The sequence below is a fragment of the Anser anser genome (genome assembly GCF_964211835.1).
Source record: "Anser anser genome assembly, chromosome: 1".
In the NCBI taxonomy this organism is placed as follows: Eukaryota; Metazoa; Chordata; class Aves; order Anseriformes; family Anatidae; genus Anser; species Anser anser.
In genome coordinates this window covers 89,854,251-89,877,163 of record NC_139720.1, presented here as the reverse complement: position 1 = coordinate 89,877,163, position 22,913 = coordinate 89,854,251, and the positions used below count along the sequence as shown (strand labels likewise).

The 22,913-nt window shown below is 36.3% G+C and overlaps 2 protein-coding genes across 8 annotated transcripts in view; one reads left to right on the top strand and one right to left on the bottom strand.

Moving 5' to 3' along the window:
- ARL13B (ARF like GTPase 13B) overlaps positions 1-22,913 on the top strand; it is a 50,698-nt gene that overhangs the window by 17,627 nt on the left and 10,158 nt on the right. For all 5 annotated transcript variants that reach the window (XM_083824135.1, XM_083824132.1, XM_083824134.1 and 2 more), the window contains 2 exons: positions 18,140-18,245; positions 20,987-21,189. In XM_083824135.1, coding sequence (XP_083680261.1) covers positions 18,140-18,245; positions 20,987-21,189 — 309 coding nt within the window. The remainder of the gene's footprint in view (positions 1-18,139; positions 18,246-20,986; positions 21,190-22,913) is intronic.
- Positions 546-14,419, bottom strand: STX19 (syntaxin 19). 3 transcript variants are annotated; one of them, XM_083824223.1, is made up of 5 exons: positions 13,825-14,371; positions 12,250-12,523; positions 7,191-7,423; positions 3,115-3,443; positions 546-2,023 (listed from the first exon to the last, which is right to left on the bottom strand). In XM_083824223.1, exon 5 carries the CDS (start codon positions 1,932-1,934, stop codon positions 1,059-1,061), a length of 876 nt encoding a protein of 291 aa, XP_083680349.1. In that variant the 5' UTR covers positions 1,935-2,023; positions 3,115-3,443; positions 7,191-7,423; positions 12,250-12,523; positions 13,825-14,371; the 3' UTR covers positions 546-1,058. The 3 variants fall into 3 exon arrangements, with proteins under 3 accessions (XP_083680349.1, XP_083680348.1, XP_083680347.1); XM_083824222.1 differs by lacking the exon at positions 12,250-12,523; XM_083824221.1 differs by lacking the exons at positions 7,191-7,423; positions 12,250-12,523 and having other exon boundaries at positions 13,825-14,419.

The following is a 22,913-nucleotide window of genomic DNA, read 5'->3' as shown; positions in this document are numbered from 1 at the left end:
AATTCTTTGGTTCCAGGTTATACAATTTTTTGTAAGGATTAATTTTTTTCATTTATTTTCTAATTAATGAAAGTGGGACTGCAGAAGTAACTGCATATTTGTATAGGCCAGGCAGCAGTAAAAACACGTCTTATCACGGAGTAACAGAAGTATCATTTTCCCCCACCATCGCCTGGTAGGTGTCTACCTAGGTAGTTGAATAACTTAAGTATCTCCGTGTCAGTTTGTTAATAATTGGTTTCTCTGCAGGATGCTGACAAACGCCCTGTAGGTTTATGTGGTCTTCTGCTGCTAATGAGCTTTGTTGTGCTCAGAAAATATCAACTCAAAACCTATTTGTAAGAAATACAAAAAGATGCTATTAAATAAATAACCAGATATGTTTTGCGTGCCCCAAAACGGTGCATGCTGTCCTACTACAATTTGAAAATTATTTCGTGATATCAGGATGGCCTGTGAGTAACCTCCTGTAGAAGCAGCGCTCAAATAGTCCTGATAACCAAACACAAAGTCAGAAAACAGTTTAGGTATCAGGTTCTACATTATTGTTGAGGATGTCTACTTTGTGTAGATTTTATTTGTAGAACTCCAGATTCTTGGGGAAAAAAAAAAAAGAAAATATGAGTGCTAAAAACAAACAAAAAACAGCAAGGCAATTAAATAAATACTGAATATTATTTTATAAAAGGTAATTCAACCAGTCTTATGAATCTTTTCTGAGATTAACAATCCTTTTGATGTTTCCCAAAAGCACGGGAGACGTTGCCACGTTGTTTTGGCTTCTTATGAGCAGAAGAACAAGAAAGTGTCACTCGTCTCATTTGATCCTTCCTTCTAGTTCATGTGTTTCTGTGAAAATCGTAAAATTCAGGGACAGATGAAGATCTCCTTGCATTCTTCTAACTCAGTTTGGAAAAAACAGATGCAGTTTTTCCTGAGAGGTGTGTGGAAGGAGAAATAGGAAGAAAAATGAATCAATAGAAGGATTTTGAGGCTGCCTAATAAGGAACTTTTACTAAACAGGAACAGTTGCTGCTTCAAATGTTTTTTTTCATTTGTCATTTGCAGCATGGACAACACCAGCAGCATATCGCTTTGCAAGGGTTTCTTTTCCGATACTTGACTGCAAGTCCAAATTTTTCTCTGGATATTTGAGTGTATTCTTGAGTGTTGTTCATACTGATTTCAATGTTGTTGATCATCTCCCCTTGCTCCTCCACCAGAAGCGATATCTGGATAAAAAGTTCCTTCAAGTCTTTGATCTGGTTCTCCAGACTGACTAGTTCTTTGTGTCTCTGTTCAATCTCTGAAAGTTGAGCTTTCGTTATTTTGACTTCAGTGAGTAGGTTTTCATTGAAAATATCCCATTTTCCTTGCTGAAGCATGTCATTGACTTCTTCCTCAGATACCTCCTTACCAGCTACTTCAAGCTGACGAACGATAAATCTTCTGCATTTCTCTTGCTTGACTGTTATAGCTTCGTTGTAGGAGAGCATAGCATTTAGGTAACACCGGGATAGGAAAGCATGCTGGGAAGCTAGAATTCTTACTATGGCAGATGATAACCCATGTTCGCTTTCAGCTTTTTTCACTGTTTTTGACAGCTCGTCCAAACCCTTTCGTACATGTTCTGCTTGAACTTTGATTTCTCTTGCTATGTTAGATTCCTTTTTAAGAACACTGAACCTTCTCATTGAAGATACTAGGCTCTTTTGTTGTTGACTAAATTTATGAACTTCGTCCAACAAATTGTTGATTTCATTCTGAAGCTTCTGGATTTCATGGAAATGCCTTTCAGTTATGGGCTCCCTTTCGTAAATAATGGCCTGCTGTTCAAACTCTTCCTGCTCTTCTTGTACAGGTGCGTGGTTGTTTTCTCCAACTATCTGTAGTTCCTTAGCTCTCAGTTTAAGCTCTTGGAGGCGGTCTCTCATGGTTTTTGTACTCAGTTTTTCTTAGCTTGTTCTTTTCCTCTCTTGCAAGACAGGGAGTTAACTCCAATATCCAATATTTTCTTAGTTCGCTGTAATCAAAGTATAACAAAAATCCGTGTTAGCAGTTGTCCATATGCATCAAAAGTAGCTTTGGAGATCAGAGCTATTTCCCTCTGTACAGAGGTAAAATACAAGCAGCAGCAAATCAAAAGTGATTAGGCATTATGATTAAATGTACAAGATAGGTATTGTCAGGGTATTCTGCCCTTTAACCCAGTTTTTGTAGGGCTTATTCTCATAACCAAGCGTTTTTTATTTATCTTCAGATGGGTACAGCTAAGTTTTCTCTCAGCTTCTTTGTTATCTAGTGCTTTTCCCACATACAGTGATTTCAAGCCTGATCCCATTTTTGTGATAAATTTATAGTGTAGGATCCAGAACCTAGAATATCCAGGAATTTGGTATGTGGAGAGGACTTTTATTTGGGGGAGGAAGAGAGGGGTAACTCAAATTCTTATTTTACCATAATTAATCATTTGAAAGAAAAGTAATGTTTTTTTTTGGGGGGGGGTGGGGAGGGATTGTAAGTGAGTTCTTTATTCTTGGTTTCTCAGTTGGAAATGTACACCTCAGCCATAGAAGCTGAGATAGTCTAGGGAGTCAGTTTTGGCTTGAGTAAACATTTCAGGCTTTTAGTTTAGCCATGCTGAATTTTTCTTCTTTTTCCTTGGCTTCACTTGCCTGTGGAGTTAAAGTGATGGTAACTGAAGTAGTAAACTCTACAGCAAAACAGAACAACAGAACTCTAACTATGAAAATACGTATTTTTTTAATGTCTGAGTTTTCGTAGAAGTGGACCCAGTATCATTTATGTTGGGACTTGAAGATTTTCTAAGCCACTTTTAAATTTTTCTATTCTTACTTTGTCATTTGTGATCTTTAATAAATTTTATACAAATGTACTCTGTACACCATATTAAAATACAATTCAGTAATGTTTCTTGTTTAACAGAATGTGGACTTAGTGATGTTTTCTACCTTAGCTGTTGTGTGAGCTTCAGTAGAGACAGTTAAACTCCAGTTATGTTAACAGAGATCTTAGTGTGATATTGAAGTTTTTTTTTTTTATGGCAAGTGATTTTTATAGAAAATCTTAAAAAAAAACAAACAAAAAACATACCTTTCAAATGACTGTGGGTATAACGCTCAGCCTGGCCTCTGCGGTTATTCTAAATTTCCCTTTTTGCTTTCAAATAAAGAAAAAAGTCCTGTAAATATTTCAGAAGCTTGCTTGAAGACATTTTCCATGTTTAAAAACAATCAATCAATCAAAAAAAAAGAGAAATTGTCAGCTTGATGTAGCTGTTCTATAACTGTATGTCCACAATAAAAATTAAAAAATAAAAATTAGACTGTTGAATGGCTGCCTGTGTTATTGAACACAGCAATATCCATGGAGGTACATCTGTAACGTGTTATGCACCTGGATGGAACATTGACCAAGGAGCCCTGAAAAACAGAAGTGATAAAAATGAATATTTTGGAATGCAAATACTTCTTTAAGTTTGGAGAAAGAAAGAACACTTGAACACTTTTATATTACAAGGAGCAAGAGCTTGGGAAGGGCTGTTTGTGGGTGTTTAAGTGAGAACGCACGGTTCTGGGATTTAAAGTTAATCATGCCATGTCCTAGGCTTTGGACCAAAAGACTTTTCAGTAATTTTGACACATAAATGTGAATGTTGTAGTCATTTTTTCCTATGACTGTCATAAAATTAAGTCTTTTTGAAGAGTATTAGGGTTTATTTGTTTGAATTTGTATGTAGCACCTTCACTCAATTTTTAAATATTTCTTTTCTTTGTGAGCTTTTATGTAGCTAACTGAGGTGCCTGGAATGTTACAGGTGGTAAGGGCCTGGACAGGAGTTTTGAAAAGGACTAAAACATTTTTTTCATCAAATAACTTAGGCAAAGCACTACTTTTTCATTGAAATACTCTTTTAACTTGGCCTTTCAAAATTCACATACTGAAGGAAGGGCATTTGGTAGTAAGATGTTTTATGTTGTACGTTTTCATTACGTGGAGCATAACCTCTAAACCCTAGCAGGCAGCTTCCAGAAGTCTTCAAGTATGAATCATATTAATGAACTTCAGTTTAAGGAACAAATACTAAACACACACACCCTGCACCCTTTTGTGCAGCAACTGCAAAGCTTATCTTTTATTAAAATGCTTTTTGTCATGGTTGTTTTAGAGCTGCTACTGTTGATTGCTTTTTTCATCCTTTGCTCTGTATACAAAGGGGCTGCTTCTTTCTGTACAAATCAAACATATTGGTCATTACTGCTTTGAAGTAGACTGGCATTGGGTTTTTCTCTTTAGTTTAAAGGTTTGTATAAATATAATAAAGAGTTAGTTTGTAGCTAGCAGTTAGCTTGTGACTAGCTTGCATTCAGTGCTGTCCAAGTGAAGTCACAGATCTCTGTTCAGCACAAAACCTCAGCCAAAGGGGCTAACTAGTAATTTTCTGTTACAAAATGACTGTGAAACCTTTGAAATCAGATACTGGCTCTACTGGGCCTGAGATAGAAAATACAAAGCTATAAGCTGGATGCGCAGCAATAAAATGAGCAGTTTACTCTTTCAGGGTTGCGTGCTTAGGCTGTAACTGCCTTTTTAAAAGATATAACAATTCAGAAATTCTTCAAGGGTTGACACGTTTGTGTTAATCCCAAACTGTTCAGTGCATCTCAGTTACTCAGAGCAAGAATTGCTTCCTTTAGATACGTCTGCCTGATATGACAGCTCACCTTGGTACCGAGGGTGGATCACCTCTGTTAAGCATTTCTGTTGATTTCCTTAGGAAGACTCCGCACCTTTGATGCATGTATGCTTATGTTTAGTATTATGTAACTCAGCACAAAGTCTTTTGTTTTAATTGAGAGAGTTTCCATTGCGTAGGCTTCATGAAATTCAACTATTATAAAGTTCAACTCTTTTTAATTGTAGGAAAGACAGTATTTTTTTCAAACTTCCCATGGTTGTTTTCCTTGGACTAAGATCAAGAATGGAAAAATCTTGGTAACAAGTGAAGTGTTCAGGTCCGTGAGATTTCTATTTAGGGTCTTCTGGACAAGTCAAACATCAGACATGTTTCTTCCATAGGGTTATTCAGCCATTAATGCTAGACAGTGCAGTAGTATCTTCTGGCTGTTTTTAGAGGTTTCAAGGTAGTCTTCTGAAATAGTACTGTTTTAAAACTGAAATCCCAATTCTAAGGATTCTTTTTAGTAAGCAAATGCAGATTTCCATCTTATCCAAAAGGATGCATTTTGTAATAGATATAAAGAATCAATCCAGTAACCTGTCAACATGCAAACAATTTTGTTACATTTGAATAGCTTCAAATGCCACTGCTGGGGTTTCTCTGATCCCTTATGCGTATTTAAAGTCCCTAAATAGGTTTTTGCATAATCTAAGTCATGGAGCTGAACACTGTCAACATGTTTTCCACAGATTTAAATCTGGCTGTCTGCAGGAGGATTAGCTGAAAAACAAAACTTTAAATACTACAGAAATTGATCGTGAGAGAGAATGTTGATATTGTACCGTAGTATGGATTTCCCTTACTGTTTCTTTTGTTGTTGATGTCTCCCTCTCCTTCCCCCCATGCTTTAATATCTGAATTTAACATTTGTTGATTTACTGCAAGAGAATTCCAAAAGCCTGGTAGCTATTAGAAGTTAGGTAACTGTACTGAGACTTACGATCAAGCGAGCTTGCAAGTAATTTTTTGAAAAGTACTACTTTGGGGTGGACAAAAATGCAAGTTGTATTTATCTTATTACAGTAATTCCTCTGAATTGCTTAACTTGCCACGGTGTATCTCCCCACAGCAGAAGAGAGGCAATTTCTTCAAGGTAACATTCTTTTGAAATGTTTCAGAACTGCTTGGCACCACCAAGGCTGCTGCAGAGAAAGTTCAGTGTGGGGCATGCGAAAGGAACCAGGAGTGCTAAACAAGGCTTCACAGAAGTGACCTGACAATGTGTTTTAGTACAGCCTAACACATCTGCTGACCCGTGTTAATTTAACGTGCCTCAGCAATCCTGTGCTTAAAAGCAAGTTCTAATGGCACCATTTAATGCTTATGTGAGCTGGCAAGACTTCTTGTATCTACGGAAATTCAAGTAATTACTGAAAAGCTCTAAAACATACATGCAGTCATGCAGTTACTCCAACAGAACACAGTTCAAGTTCTCCAAAAGACCATTTTTTCATGAGCTCAGTCTGCTGTGACGTGAAAGTGAGTCAACCACAGGACCATAAGAAGTGAGCTTCATGTTCAATTTGTATGTCTATTAACAACTAATGTCTACTTTTTGATGTATTGGGTTCATTGGTCTTGAAATATTTGAATTCCTTTGGAAAAAAAAAAAGCAATAGAATTGTGTGACTGTTAGGGGACTCTTTGAAAGGTGTGAATCATACCACCACCAGTTATCTGCAGATGGAACAGTTTCTTCTCAAATATCAAACTTGTAAAGAAGTGAGCAGAGAACACTTCGGGTAGTTAATTGTGTTTTTTTTTCTTGTTTAAACATCAGGCTCACTAAGAAGTGGAATGTAAGCAATCGAACCCTAGTTTCATATCTTACATCCTATCTGGCTTGCCTTCAAAACCTGCCTCTGAATTTGCTTGCCAGTAAATGTGGTTGATTATACTGGCAGCTGAAACACATGCTGGTTTCAAATAAATAAGGATGTCTTCATGATGAAGATAACCTTGGAAATTGTCCGCTTGACTTTTTGAATGTTTCCTAACAAACTTTGTTCATATAGTGAGTCCTTGTTGTTGTCCTTTGTGTTTGTGTATATGTGTAGGGGCACATCTTGTTCTTTCAGTTGAGATGAAAGACATATTGTTGAAGTTTTGGCCAATACAGAGAGAATATGCCTACTCCTTTAGAGCTGAGAAAGGAAATAAGTGGATGGAAAGCACCTGAGTGACTCTGTGTCCCCTTCATCTAAATAAATAAATAAAAATACTTCATTGGTGATTAAAATATCACAGCACATCCTCAATGGCCTTATCAGGCATTTTCTTCACTGATGGTTGGAAAAGGGGTTAGAACAGCTTAAAGCAGTAAAGGTGAAACAAATCAGTAGGTGGGAGAGCATTAGCTTGCTAAACTGCAGCTTCACGTTGTTGGCTAAGTTCAGAAACGGCTCTGAATGCTCTTACATATACAAACCTGAAGAGCATCAGCGAGGTCTGTCCATGTTTCTGGCCATTCCTCAGACATAGCTGCTGCTGCATTTTCTTCTATTTGAGTTAGCCCATGCTGAAACCTTGTTTGGAACCAGGATCTCAAGCTGCAGGCCAGTCTTTAAAAAAGATACTTTGTAGATATGGAGTCCCTCTTATATGGCTGTAGTAACTCAGGCAGTCATGTGTTGCTGTGCACTTTCTGGGTACAGTTAAAAGCTGTGTGATATTGAAAACATAGCCAAAGATCATACTGGGCTACAGGATGGATAAAGGGAGAAGGATGTAGGGAGTAGGATGGGAGTAAGGAAGGGAACAAGACAGTCTGTAGGAGTGAGAGAATCAGGCCCAGTTTTGTCTAGCACTAAGCCGTTTTCAGAGTTTAAGGATTATTGACCTGCTTTCATAAGCATATTCTATTCGGGGGAGGGAGGGAGGGAGGAGGAATGCACATGCTGCATTTCATTTTGGTCATGCTGGCATACCTTATCTCCTAGAAGGGCTTTTGCCAACACCCCACTATTTTTATCATGCAGATCCACTGGTGATTAGGTTTGTATTTGTTTTGGTAGGCATCTTTATAGCTGACAGGTTTAGGAACACAGTTTTCACATCCTTGTCAAGTGTTCTAAGGGTATTGCAAGAATCTTTGACTTTTTATAACTTTAATTTGTTACTCATCAGGGAATCTCTCCAAACTGATGACATGTGGCTAGGCAAGTCTTGATAAAGACAATTACCTCTGCCTAGGAGAATAACAGATCCTGATTAATAGACCACCATTGTTAATTTGTCATGATGATAAAGTTTGTCCTAAGTTCTTTTCAATTCTTTTCAAAATGTTCATTTACATCAAATTCACTATCTCCTTTGTTTAATATATATATATATATATTTAAAGATTCTTGTGCTTAATTGTGAAGCAGCCATTTAGAATATTCTTTCATCTGTCTACTTAGTCTCTAGACCCATTTATCAGGGAGTGTATGTACAAAAACGGTATTTGGTCTGCATTAAGTAAAAAGACATACGTGAAGTAGTTAAGCTGATCTTATGGAACTCTTGTTACCTTATGGAACTCTTGTTACTGGTTGTCATTAGATTCAATGGCTTCTTTTGGGGGTGTGGTGTGTTGTTTTTTGTGCTTTTTGTTTGTTTTTGTCTTTTTCCTGATTTACCAAAAACTCCTGTTTAGGTTCCATAGTTTTATTTGCTGTTTCTAGATTAGTGAGCACCTTCATTAAAATGTCTGATACAAAAGAAGACTCTGTATTTGATCTTTGATTTAATTTGTATGCTGCCAATGTTTTAGTATGCTGAGGTCCACTAGAAGAGGAAGACTTGCATACAAGCAAAGGACAGAATTCTCTCTTTAAAGCTCTGAGGTGTGTAATCTCTGTTCTACTTCACACTCTATTCATTACCTCTGCTGAAACAGCTTTTTTTTTTTTTTTTGACTGCAGAAAAAATAAGGGTCAGCTTGTTTTTCTGCCCTGCCCCTTAGTTATGAAGGGCACAGGGTAGAAAATGCTTTGAGGCAATGTGTCCCAAAGGAATTTCAGGTTAAAAGTAAATATTTTTTTGATCAATTTCCAGGCTGCAATTGTCTTACAACTCTGTCATATGGTGTATAACTGGTTTTTGACGGCAGTGTCTTTGAGTAACTGTGGTTTTGAATTGAAATTTCAGTTGGCTAAAAAGCCTATGCTCTTATATATTCTCCCAAGAAAAGAAGGAACCTGTTTGGGTTTGGTGTTCTGGAATATTGCATTATTGCCCCAAGATATATTTTAAGGAACTAAGAAATCTTGCTACAGGTTATGTCTATTTTCTCCTTTGTTTATTTAAAAAAAAAAAAGAGGAAGAAAAAAGTTCCCATTAACTTGTCTTGCAAACAAACATGCTTAAGCCAAGGATTATCAGCAAGCAAGGTGGTTGGATGAAATTATCCTCGTAAATCATCTTTGTCTTAAGATGATAATTCCTTGGAAAAACATACTTAAGAACAGTTCTAAATTCAAGTTTCTGTTTGTGGGAAGTGTGGGAGTTGTTCAACAGGAAAATATCAAGGGCAGAGAGCTTGCCGTGGCTATAAACATGAAAAAAGATGCCATTTATATGTGGAAGGTAGCTGATTAGTATCAGAGTATATTATATGATAGTGTAAAATAAATAACATTTTCAGTGCAGGGGACTTAAATGTTAATAGATGTCTCATTCTTAAGAAATATTAATACGTAAAGGTCGTTTGCTTTCTTCAGTCTTTGTCTCTGGGAAATAGGCTGTAGTGTGTGGGCTATGCCAGAGGCAACAATGTGACGCTGAGGAAATGCATTCTTGCTTCTTGTCCCCTTGAGAGAGTATCATCCAACATAACTGCCACAAAGCTACCGGGTAAACCCAAAATGACCAATATGGAGGAGAACAGGAACAGCGCGTTTGAAGCTAAGGAGTTGGGGAGTTCTCTACCTAGTGTGACATAAGTCATGGGAAGGGAAGAAACATCGAAACAGTATGAATGCGTGGTTCAAATAGAATAAAGCAGGTCTGAATATTCAAGGAGTACACGAGTCAGGTAAAAATGAGTCCAGGATTGATGGAAAAGTGTCACAAAACCCTGCTGCTGGAGTAAGCGCTCCAAGGGAGATGGGGTTGGGGCTATGGCGTAGACCTTAGTTATTTAAAATAATTTAGATGTTCTTTAGCTGTTGGCCAAGAATTCATAACGTGCTCATGTTGTTGGAAACGTAGTTGTCTTATGTCGATTTTTATGGTGTTGCATGATATAGGAAAAGAATCCTAGGAGAGAAAAGGATAAACGAGTAATAGAAGTTATAGATCTTAGCATTAGTAGGGTGGGAAAATATAGTAGGTTGTGAATCATCTATATTAAAAGCTTTTATACTTTCAAAATCTAGTCCATTCCAATTAGAAAAACTTGGTGATGTTGCATTTTTTTAATGAAACATTTGGTTCAGAGATGCACAGTGAATAAGAGGCAAAACTAGGATTGTGCCTTGGAATTTAATAACATGTTATGAAATGTGTGGAAGACTTGAGGAAAGGGATATACCACTCTTTCTATGTATGCAGGCAATGATTCTCATGTTCTCTATAGAAAGTTTAGATAATGAAAGGTGGTAATGTCATGCTTTTGTACTGACGTAAGTCACAGTTTCAAGTGCAGTATGTATCATCAAGTCCTCACTGACAAAACAATGATCTCACTCTGCAAATCAGTTAGTCTATATTCTTTCTAATTGGTAAGGGATTGGAGTATCCCTTGATTTAAAGTAAAAATTAATTTATTTAATATTCTTATGATATTTCACCCATAAACTAAAGATTTACTGTCAGTAGTGCTCTTTAAGAGAGTTCAAAAAAACAGCAGTAAAAAGAAGTAAATGTATCATTGGAGATACCTGTTTTTTTATTTTCAGACAAGAATAATCCTAGAAATCAACACCATCGTTGGTTTAGATGGTACAAATATGATGGCCACATACAAGTCACAGCAATCCAGATAGAAAATCATCATCTCTTGTGCCAAAAATGACATAATGAAGGTCCATATATATACCATATATATTGGTGTATTTTAAGGCAGAATTTGAAAGTAAATTAGCAACAGGAGAAGGGGCTGCAGCTGGATGGAGAACGGATAAAATTGTTTCCGTTTAATAGGATGTATATTTGATCTTCTAGTTAGCAGCTTTCTCTAAAACTAGAATTGCTATACATCTGTTCTAAGATTTTTTCATCCTGGTAGTTGCAGGCACAAAATTTGTACTGTGCAAAATCCCACCTAGTTTTCATTCCCATTTCATCTGTCAGACTATATAGCTAAGTACTGCAGCCTTGGAACTCATCCTTAATAAATGTAAGGATTTCTAGGCAGTTTTAATTCTATATATATATATTATTTTTTTTACAGGTAACTTGACCAAACAACTTGAGTTTTTGCCTTGGTATTGATATATCAATATCAAATACAGTGTAAGAAAATAATTCGTATTTGCAGGTTTTCTACATCTTATATGAAAATAGGTGGCAGTATAACTTACTGTCATTGCTTTTGGAGTTACATACCTGGAACTTGAACATAGTATTGTGGTTGTGAGCTTAGATCTCACTGGGCAAACCTATTTGATTAATAGGTAGGATTAAACTGATGGCAGAGCGTTGTGTCAGAGAAATGCACTTTTAGTAAATAGGAATGTGATTCAGACATAAGGTGGGAATGTGGCCACTTACCCAGAGTGAAACAAATGATAATTGTCATTCTTTTGACCACTTCAAAAGGTAGTATGAGAATAAAGTTTCTCTAGAGTTGCCTAGAGATCCTGTAAACAGGATGAGTTTAGAATCCTACATTTAGATAAATGTGAATAGTTAAAAGTGACCTGGAGGAACTGGTTAGGGAAAGGTTGAATTAGAGAAATTTATCTTGCAACTACATACACACAAACTCTTAACTGATGTTTATAGGCAGATAATCCTGGAGCTCCTCGTTCACTAGATTTTGAGTACAGTTTACCCTAATATTCAAAGTATTTTTTTATATAAGAATTGAAGGCGTGAAAAGCAGACTAGGGAAATGAAATATTCAGTGTATTTGAGAAAAAGCCTAGTATCAGTAAAAAGTTACTGATGAGTTTGTAACTGTTGTCAACGATCCAGAAGGTGCCTAAAATTAGGGCAGCTACTTAGAGTGCCAAAGAATATAGCTTAGGATCTGTTAAGAGCCACTATTTCTGTAGTTAAAAGTTGTTAAAGGCAATTGCAGAAAAAGAAGGAAACTCAATCTTAGAGTGCCTTACAGTTTCCATGGGAGGCCTGAAACTGTTTTCTAGTTCTCCTGTGTGCTTGTTTGTTAAAAGTAGCAAGAACTTTGTTTTCTGTGACTTCCTCAAAAAGCCAGTAAACCGCCAATAACTAGAGAGGAAAGAACAGACAAAATCTGACAAACTCGCATCTTTCTGCCTGTTTGTGGATCGGTTCAAGTTGCATGGATGTGAATGTAAGCAAAACAATGGCTAACAAACCTTTTCCTGCTGTAACTTCTCTAGTGTGTATTGTCCTAGTGATTGCTGTCCACAGGATCGTCCAAGAAAAATAAATGGAAGAGAAATGAAATTCTGAAGGAAATAGGTAGAACAGTATTTCTAACAGGTCAACTACAGAAGAAAAAAGATAGCATTGTTCTTTCCTTGTGTCGATTGCTGTGAAGTTCAAAGGTTCTTCCTCTTGCCTTTGTGTTTCAAGGAATCCTGGTTCAGTCAGTCTCAAAGCGATGGCTCCTTGAAGCAGCCTTAAAGCCTAATATTTTTGAGCTCACATAAATCATTCTCATAATGATACATTTTCTTTAAGTTACTTTTACTCAAGACTGACAGTTCTGACACTAATATTTTGACCTCAGGGGTACTTTGCTCCTGCTTCCTCGTAGATGTTTATGGCCAGCGCATATGTTTGACTGAAAATTTTGGATTTGTGATAACTGACTGTGATTAAACCCTAAAGCAGCATCTGAGACACTTAGAGATTGCTTCCTACAGCATGTCTCTACAGTACTTAGTTTTGTGTTGCTGCTGTGGGGGAGTCCCATACAAAATGCACAAGTTGGTAAGCAAGTGTTTAAAAAACAAACAAACAAAACCTCCAAGCTAACAAAACAAGAAAGCAAGCACATATGGGCACACTCATGCAAAACGCTATCACCCTGAATAAAGAAACCACTGCCCTTTCTCTAATGCTTGGATTTTTGATGAAAGCTGAGATACAAATGCTTTTCATATTGGATTTTTTCAACAAATCTGTTGGATTGTGAAGTAAATTTTAACGCTGATTTGTTTACTACTTGCTCAGTAACGTTTTAGAAATAAGTCAAGGAGTGCACATAGTTCACGTTCAGATATTGTTTTTCACTGGCATGTCCTCAGGCTTCTGAGGGAAATATTGTTATTGAACTGTAGATGTCAGTTGTGCCAATGCACACATACACTCCCTTTCCACACTGTTTCCCATGACTCCAAAAATAAAGTTCAAAGCTCTCTAGTTGCTTACAAAAAACCCTACTTGATATAAAAGCAGTTGGTGCCTTCCTTTCTTTATGAAAGAAATGGAGAAAAGTTTGTTGTTACACTGTGAGGGTTCCAAATATACTTTGTGAAATTGAAATAAGCGAAGCATGATTTTATATATGAAAGCTTTTCACTCAGCCACCTTAATGTGATAAGCTAACAGACGTGCTCTCCAGAGCTTTCAAGTGTGTTTTTGATATATACTTCCTATAGTTCTTAAACACAAAAGATTGCTGTATATGAAGTTCTACTGACTTGGAAAATTAGAATCAAGCTCTATCTATCCTTTAAGATAATTCTGACATATGCACCAAAGGAGGAGGTTTTATGCGTAAAACTTGCCTCAAAACCTAGCATTCCTGTGCACGAGCAGTAGTGCTCTGAGGCTATATTCACCCAAAGAAATACCGAATTATTTTCAGGGTAGACATCCACTATTTGTGTGTTTTGACGTTTAGACGCATTTCTTTTCTAAACTACACAGACTTTTTCTGATATTTGCGGCCTTATAAACATTAAGTAAAAAAAAATCTTTACCTTTTAATCCTGTGCTGGTGGCAGTCTTTCTGTGTTATCCTTTACAAACGAACTCCTGAGGGTAAGCTCCAGCATAGTCTGAAAAACGTTGTTTTGAATATTTGCCTGAGTAACGTGTCTTGAGTGGCATTCCAGTAAGTATTTTCTGCATGCCTTCTGCTCCTAGTTCTTAAATAATTGTCCAAGGGCTCATCTTTGAGTGCGGCGGTGCGAGAGAGAGAGAGAAGCTGACTTCTGCAACTCCAGTAGACAGGCAAATTGATTACTTTCTACTTGGGGAATCTGGTTCTGCCTGTTTGCAACCCAGCCTAGCTGCGAGGCGGATCACTCTCCTGGAGTTGGCCAATAGTAGGAAGTGTCCAGGACCGGCTCCCTAGATAGAGACCTGGTGAGCTGCAAGCATAGCGCTGCCTACCTCTGAAGCACAAGAGCTAAGTGCACTAATTGATTTCTTCTACACTGAAGCATGAAGGAAAAAGAAAGCAAGGTTGTGGGTCTGTACATACGCTTACTTAAAAGGGGGAAAAATCCAGCATTATAGTACCCTCTATAGCAGTAAGTATCTCAATAATATTTTAATTACTTTCACAAGTTTGCCTTGAAAAAGACAAAGGCTGAAGTGGAACAGGGAGTACACCGGGAAACACATGACCTGTGCTAAATCAGTTCTTGGGGAGCATAAGGTGGAGACTGCTATTTGGATATTTTGCTTACCCAGATAGAGCACTTCAGCTCTAGCTGTTGAAAACAGCCAGTACTGCAACATAAGTTCTATGGAGAAAATCGAAGATAATTGACCCAAAACCAAATTGTATGCTATTCAAGTTATTCGAGGTTGAAAATCAGCAGGTACTGCAAGTTATAGGGCATTAGTGTCACACTTGAACTGAGCTATGCAGCTTACCAACATTTCATTCTGCTTCAGCTGTGGTTTGTAGAATGTGCAGTTCAGTAACACAGTAAACTGCAGTTATTTAATCTCAAGATGAGAAAGGAATAGGCTGTGGCAACAAAGTCTGCAATCAGAAATATTTTCTTCAATCAGGTCAAGACAGGAACTGACAGCACTACTAAGGAACGCTTTTTGAGACTAGGGAAAGTCCAACAGGATTTTCAGACTGTGACAAAGATAGGTTAAATGAAAAAATAAAGTGGAAATAATTGGATAATTATGTCCAGTCCTTTAATTACTCTTCATGTCTTTCTTGAATTCCATTTCAGTTTTTCCCTAGTTTAGCCGTGTTTAATAGCCACATACTGGGATGACGTTACTTATTTTCGCTGTTTGTTGAGAAGGAACAGTGCCAGAGTATCATATTTAACATGTCATTGGTTCTGTATATGAATTGCAGAACCGTTAGGAAATCTCTGCACTAAATCGTACAGAGTACAGTAGAATTAGTCTTTTTGTCAAGAAGTGAGAATGGATTATTTAAATAGGGTGGGGGCGAGGAGGGCCTTGTGCTTTTTCTAGTTCTGTATGCAAGTCAGCAAAGTTTTGATCATTGGTATGATGTAGGAGATTTTATCCCCAAGCTGATAAGTATGTGAATCTTTTGGACTGCAAATCATTCTGAAGACTGATGAAAATCATGAGAAAATTGTTGCGTCTGGACATTTAAAAAAACTGTCTTTCCCTGGTCTCCTTTGTACACAATCCTTGAAAGGAAAGACTGTGAAATTAGTGGTGACAAGCAATGTTTTTTAGAGCTGCAGATGTAACACAGATTTTTCTTTTTATATTTCTTGGAGGTTAAAAACTCTTAAGAGTAAAATGATTAAGAACTGAGGTTCTCATACTGCTATTCTGGAAAATGGGAAGGAATAAGTTATTGGATCAAACTGAGTTGCTGACAAGTTCTGCTTAACAATAGAGTGAATTCCTACCACGTGTTCCCTCCCTGCAAGAAGTATGATAAATCCGAAGTATTAGCCTTGGTTGAACAGTCCCTAAAAGCCATTTGAGTTGGTGACAATGACTTGAGATTTCAGAAGAAAAACTATGAGGTCTGGTTCTAAAACAATCTTCCATTGCATTTATGGAAACCAAATGATTTGTGATTTTATCCTGAAATTTGAATCAGAGTTCTTTTGCAATGGAACAGTTGCTTAATTTCTGAACATGAGCTTACTTGAATTGCTTTACTAGAGAGAAGTCAGTGCAATCTTTAGGTTCCCTAATGCTATGCAATACTTCTCTTCACAACTTTTGTACTTAATTTGGATTATGACTATTGTAGAAAGTATTACAACTATTGTAGAAAGCAAAATCAGATTGCATTTTGTGCTTATATTCCAAAATGGTCTACATTTGTTCGACACAAACAGTACTAGTTTACATGCTGGCAAATAATAACTTTGAACAGGAATATTATATTGTTGATGAAATATTATTTAATGCCTTTTCACGGTTCCTGGAGATTTACCATACTAGCTTTTAATTAAAAGCAGTTAATGAGAAAGGAACGACTATATATCCTGTTGTCACCAACTGTTTTTCTGAAGGATGGAATCAACACCTGGACTTGACTCCTCTTGTGAAGTTTTGTTTATTTCTTATAAAACTCTTAGCTCCTCATGAACATAAAATATTTCGTATGTGTTTGTCTCTTTTTTGTTGCCTTTGTTTGTATAAAAGTATTCTTTTGATTTCTATCTAAACTTGCTGATTTGTTATTAACATCTGCTTACACGTGAACTCAGAAAATCATTCACCAATTGTGAGTGCAAGTTTGCTTTTTAAAATTTGTTCGAGGGGAATATGTCTGCTTGGCTAACGTGTTCCTATATGCTTAGGTGAAGTTAGTTATCTTGTTAACATTTTTCTACACATTTTTTCATGTAGACCTGTCTTTTGCTTCTAACAACTTTATCCTTTTCTGTTGAATTTGAAATCTACAGGTATAGAATACATTTATTAGGATGAATGCATGTTGCTGGAGAATGACTGAGGAGATTTTAGCCTCTTTATTTTTCCTAAAGAAATGAGGCATACACAATCCTAATGCATATAGTCCTTCGTACCTTCTTGAATGTTTACCGATTTTAGGCTATTGTAATCAACGAATTGATTTCTTAGGGACTGTCGAGTCCTCTGTGTTTCATGAAAATTATTACTTGGACAGCTGAGAGAAATCCCCATCAGGGGCAAGATTTCACCGTTCTGCGAGACACAGTTCTATAGCGGTTTTGGCAGTTGTACTTTTCCTTACATGTAGTTTGTGATGCACCTATTAGGGCGTTAGATCAGAAGCTTTACCAGTTTGATATCATACAAAGGAGTTGCCAGTGAAACATTCAAAAATTAGACTTGAGGAAGCAACTCAAGTTTTTATGGTTGTACTATGGTATCACCACAAGTTTACTGAGGTGAAGAATTTAAATATTGGGATGTTTATTACTCCGGACAGCACTCTTTTTAATAGTTATGGATAACAGTGTTGAAAGGAACATAATATCCTCTGTTTTCAGATCTATGTACGTATTTGAGTGTGAAATGATGAATAACACTCGTTTGGGTGATGAGGCAGATTGGTTTTGTACCATCTACAAAACACATGTTACTGGCAATAGTGTTGGATACAGTTATGGAGTATGTGGAAGACAAGTGTTATCTAGAACAATAATCTCCCCAAAATTAAGGAGATGTTTGTATTCTGGAGTCCTCATTGCTACCATATTTCTAAGAAGTAAGACAATAATGTCACTTTATCATACAGAAGACTTATTTTACAAGCTATGTGTTTCATATACCTTCCTTTTCTTCTCTCCATGCAATAATAAAGAATGTCTTTTAGAGCCATTCCTGCAAGTTCTGAGTTTTACTTATGAAGGGCACATTCGATGAAGGGCAGATTTAAAACACTACATACCAAACTGGCAGCAGAGAAAGATTCTAGAGAGTACACAGACCTGAGATGATCATGGAGCAGTGTTATGTAGGGAAATGCACATGGTTTGGGAAGCTATGATGTTCTGAACTTTGATCCATATACTCCACCAGGTTGTACTGGGTAGCTTTGGGTGTAGAGCAGTACAATCTTTTACCTCTGTCTTCTTAGATGTAAAATAAAATTGCTTTGTCTACGGGTGCATAATAATTACTTGATATTAGTATCTCTGATGAAAATGGTATATGGACTAGCATATTGTTTATTAAGTTGAAAGAAAAGCTAAGAAATAAGACTGGAGCAAGGCGTTTTCTCTTTATTTTCTTCATTTTCCTACTTCTGTCAAAAATACAGTTTTGGAGATCTGATCTCTTTATGTGTCAGGGTGCTAAGTGTTTCTTTTCTTTTGATTTTTTTTTCTTTAGGCTGGCAAATAAGCAGGACAGAGAAGGAGCTCTGTCAGAAGCAGATGTAATCGAGTCCTTATCTCTGGAAAAGCTTGTCAATGAACACAAGTGTCTATGTCAAATTGTAAGTATTTTTTAAGATGTTTCATTTTCTTATACATACGTAACGCTTGCCAAGAGGTAGAGGATTATGCCATATAGCATAAAACCAATCTGGAACACTGCAATTCCAGCAAAGATGCAGTAGGTGCGTATGTTTTGCAAGTAGATCTACTGTTCACCTTGACACTTGGTTTCTGGATCTGTTAAAGAAATCTATATAATGGCCCTCAGAGTATACTTCCTGGTCCACTCTGAAACCACATACAAATAGTTACGTACCAATGTGGATTAAAACTTTTTCAGCTAATACAGCAAGTTTAATATTCCACCTTTTTAAAAAAAAAGTAGGAAATGAAATTTGCTGATGTCGACATTCAGGAAGAACCACTGTTCAGATATGATATTTGTCTCCTTTCTGTTGATAGCTAGAACTACCATTTAGTCTGAGCTACCATCTGACAAAGAGTAGGTATTTAATCTAATTCCTAGTCCAGTAGTCACAGTAAGATCAGGTTAACATCTGTCTTAAAATAACCACATTTCAGGTGTAGTGGTCAGTGTCATGTTTAAAAAAAAAAAAAAAATCCTTAAAATATTTATTTAAAAAGACGACAAAAGACTCCATAAAGGATACTTAATATAGGTCAGAATTTTGGATAACTTATCCAAATCAACAGTGCTTCAAGTTTTCTTTCAGCCTTTGTTTTAATCAACAAGTCTGCTAATTGAACTATTTGTGGGCTTGAGCTTCCTCATCTTTTTCTAATTGAAACAATAAATATTTTAAAAGATGATCTGAATTATGCTGAGACTATTAAACACCAGTTGAAGACAATTTTGCAAAACTATTCCATCTGGTATTTGAGTTTTGAAGTTTAAAAAAAAAAAAAAAAGCCTCTTAATTCCCAAGGGAGGGTTAGAAAACTCGTAGGAAAATACAGAAAACATTTTCTCTAGAAAGTTTGGTTATAGCAGGGCCAGAGCTGTATTCATTATGTCATGACTCTTTGAGGGCTTTTCTTCAGTCAGTGGACTTTGCAATAGGCATATACAGCAATCATTAAAAAAAAAAAAATCTCACTTTTTTTTCATGAGGGATTTCTGTGGCAAAAATATTTTCTTGCAAAGCACTATCAATAAAAAAAAAAAGGCCTGAACGATTCTAATGTTTTTCCAATACTTTAGAATTATGTAATTTATGATATTTCATCACAGTGCTGTTCTCATTCTCCATTTTTATCTCAATGTAGTCAACAAAGAAACTAGATTGCGTACTCTGGCATCTTAGCTGAAAGCAGTTGTTGAGAGTCTTGCATACTTCTTTACAAAGTATGAAGGGGAGTTTTTTTGTTTTTTTTTTTACAAGTTTAATTCAAGATAAACCTGATCCTATGGTCTTTCAATATGATGACTTATGGGATGAATTTAAAGAGGAATTTTTAAAAGATATAAATAAAATTAGGCCATATTTTTGTTTGATCTTACTATTTTAATTGGTTTTCTTCTGTTTTTTTAATTCCCTGCAAAAATATTAAAACAAGTGGAATCATTTTCTTACTGTCACACAGTGTTAGTCAGAATGACCTTTATCTTTTCCTTTTTTAAAAATATTTATATACTTTCTATATTTCTAAACTTCTATATTTTATATCTGAACTACAGCAACAATAACCTTTGTGCAAACCTAGAATAAAATTGCCCCAGTGCTGTCCATTATCTTAGTTTTCTCAGATAAACAAGTTTAGTTTTCTCAGAGAAACAAGGTATTATTGCCTATACATCTTCTCCCTGATTAGGTTCTGCTAGAGAATACTGTAGGGTTGTAAGGTGAATAACACTGATGCTTGAACCTTAATTTAGACAGTGTTGGAATGTATTAAAATGCAAGCAATGTTTGGCACTCTAGGGGGGACACAACAGGTCAAAATTACTTTTTTTCTGTTTCAAATTGTCCATACCTTATCTGGCTATGGTGTAATTTAAGTGCTTGTAACTGAAGATAGAATACAGGGAATTTTTAGGTGGTCTGAGCTGAGAAGGAAGAAAAATTAAAAAAAATAAATAAATCATGAACATAAATCCCAAATCAATCAAATCATACAATCCGTATGAAACATTTGTTCTTTTCAAATAAACAGCTTGAAATATGCAATAGCTTTTAATTGAGTTCAAGACCCATACAGGGTTCCAGAAGATTCTGGAAAACAGTTCGGAAGAGATCTAGAAAGGTCTGCTAGTCCTTTTCCATGCTCTAAACTTGAATCAAGGCATGTCTCTTTGGTTCCAATTAGAGCCCATTATACTTGTATTCCTGACTATGAACACGAAGAACAAATTACTCTTTTCCTATTTGCAATTAATCCCATTTCTTGAGGGTTATTATTATAAGTTTGAAGTTTTTTCTTCTCGAGGGAGAAACCACTCCTGTTTCTTTAGTGTTTTCTTACCAGATGTGTTTTCATAATCAGATTTTTTATTTTTCTGTTCGTCTTGATACCTTCCAGTCAAGCTACGCCTTCCTTCAAGTGTTTCATCCAAGCTAGATAAAGTATTCCAAACTAATTTAGCAATGTTTTGCACCCATCTTCCAACAGATTTGCCTAACGGTGTTTCTCTTGCTTGCTGATGAGAATATCGTAAAAAAAAAGTTTCATTCTAGTTGAGATGCATAATATTGTTGTTTGGCTGAGCTGTTGTTTTTGGTTAAGTAATGTGATCAGAACTGCAAATAATTTTCCCCATTTCTCTTCCTTGTATTTACAGGAACCTTGCTCGGCTGTCATGGGCTGTGGGAAAAAAATTGATAAATCAATAAAAAAGGGTTTGTATTGGCTTCTACATATCATAGCAAAAGATTTTGATGCCTTAAATGAGCGCATCCAAAGAGACACTACAGAACAAAGAGCATATGAAGAACAAAAGAAACAAGAACGAGCTGAGCGAGTGAGAAGGATACGTGAAGAAAGGTATTCTCTCTGTAATTTCCCCTACCTCACTTTCCTCCTTCCCTCTCTCGCTTAGATGCTTGATTCATTCTTGTACATAAAGCTTGTGGGAACCCTGTTACGATTGATTTGGCTTACAAGCCAAGAGCCTTCATATTAGAAGTAGTGACCTGAATGCTAACGCTTTTCTTTAAGACCTGCAAGTTTTTGCTTGGTTCACTCCCTTTATTATTATTATTATTTTTTTTTTAACTGTGCTGAAGATACACTATGAGTTTGTGAGTGAGAATTGTAAGACAGTTGTGGAATAAATTTAGTCTTGCTGGTATAACTTCATAGGAGGCTAACCTAAAAAAAAAAACTTGTCGTTTATTTTTAATATTCCTTCAAGTGTGTCCTAAAATAAACTTTTATTAACTTAAATAAGACTTTGTAATCCACACGTGAATATCGAAGAGTAAATGTGAAAATTTACCCAACAGAATGCTTGATAAACCAGGTTATCCAGCAGGTGAGATATGGAGGGACTTACTTTGATGCAGGGGAACCAGGGACTTGTGATTGATTTAGAGCCCTTGTGGCTCTGCAACCTACAAGGGTTCCTATTAGAGACTGTTGTGAATCATTTTACTGGAGCATTATTACGAAATCTTCCAAGCACCCCTTTTTCACTGTCTGCCCTATACATGCAGAGACCTGCAAGTCTCAGTTACTGAGAAGTGATTGTGAAGTTACTGGGGAGTATCTTGGCTTGTGCTCTTATTGATTTGTTATACTCCAGTAAAGTAAATAACTTAGACACTGCAATTGAGATGAATATGTTTTAAACACCTGGAGTTTGTCACAGTCTTAATATATGTTTTACAAACATATAAAAATGCACATGCTGTTAGCTTGCCAGATGTCTGCATAGACAAAGCCCTCTGACCATGTTGGCTTTATGCCATGTTGGGAGATAGAGGAGGGCTGACTGTGGAAAATGTCTCAAAGGGAGTGTGATAACATGGGCATTTTCCATATATTCTGTTACTGATCAGAGTGATCTTGACAGTGTTTGTTCACTGGAGGAATGGTTGGATCTGGATTAAAGGTTTAAATTGTTGCCTAACTCGTTGTGTCTTAGAAGGAAGCTAACTAGTAATTTCTGATGTTTTATCGTGTAGCTGAGGGATTGGCTCAGGTTTAAGAGATGGCATTTTGCTGTTTATATCAAATCAATTTCTTACTGTAAGAAACAGGCTATTCTTGATTCAAGTAGAATTCTGTTTCATTCTATGTTCTAATAATTCCCCAGACTGCTCTATTTTGTTCAGATTTGCTTCCCTGAATATTTTCTCAAAGTGCATTTCCTCCACAATGTCCTACAGTGTTAGTAGCAATCATCTTGTTCGAAATGGAAAATGAGACAGAAGTAGTGCAAGTAAATTTTAAAATAGCATTGGCCTTTTCTTCCAAGCTGCATCGTTTCATGGGTAGATCAGCTCAGTTCCATTCGCATCTGTGCCTCTGAACAACAGCATTACTTCCTTTCTCAGCATTTGCAGTTGTAAAATTTGTGTAACAGTGACTTCCTGTGTGTAAGTAACATTAGATCTATTGATGAAAAGTGTTTCAACGTAGTATATTAATAATATATTATTTAATTCATGGTAATCGAATATTCATTGCATAGAGATCTAGTGCATACAAAATAGCTGGTGCTGTTGCAATAACAGTGTACTGAGTAGCATGCATCTTTCTGAACG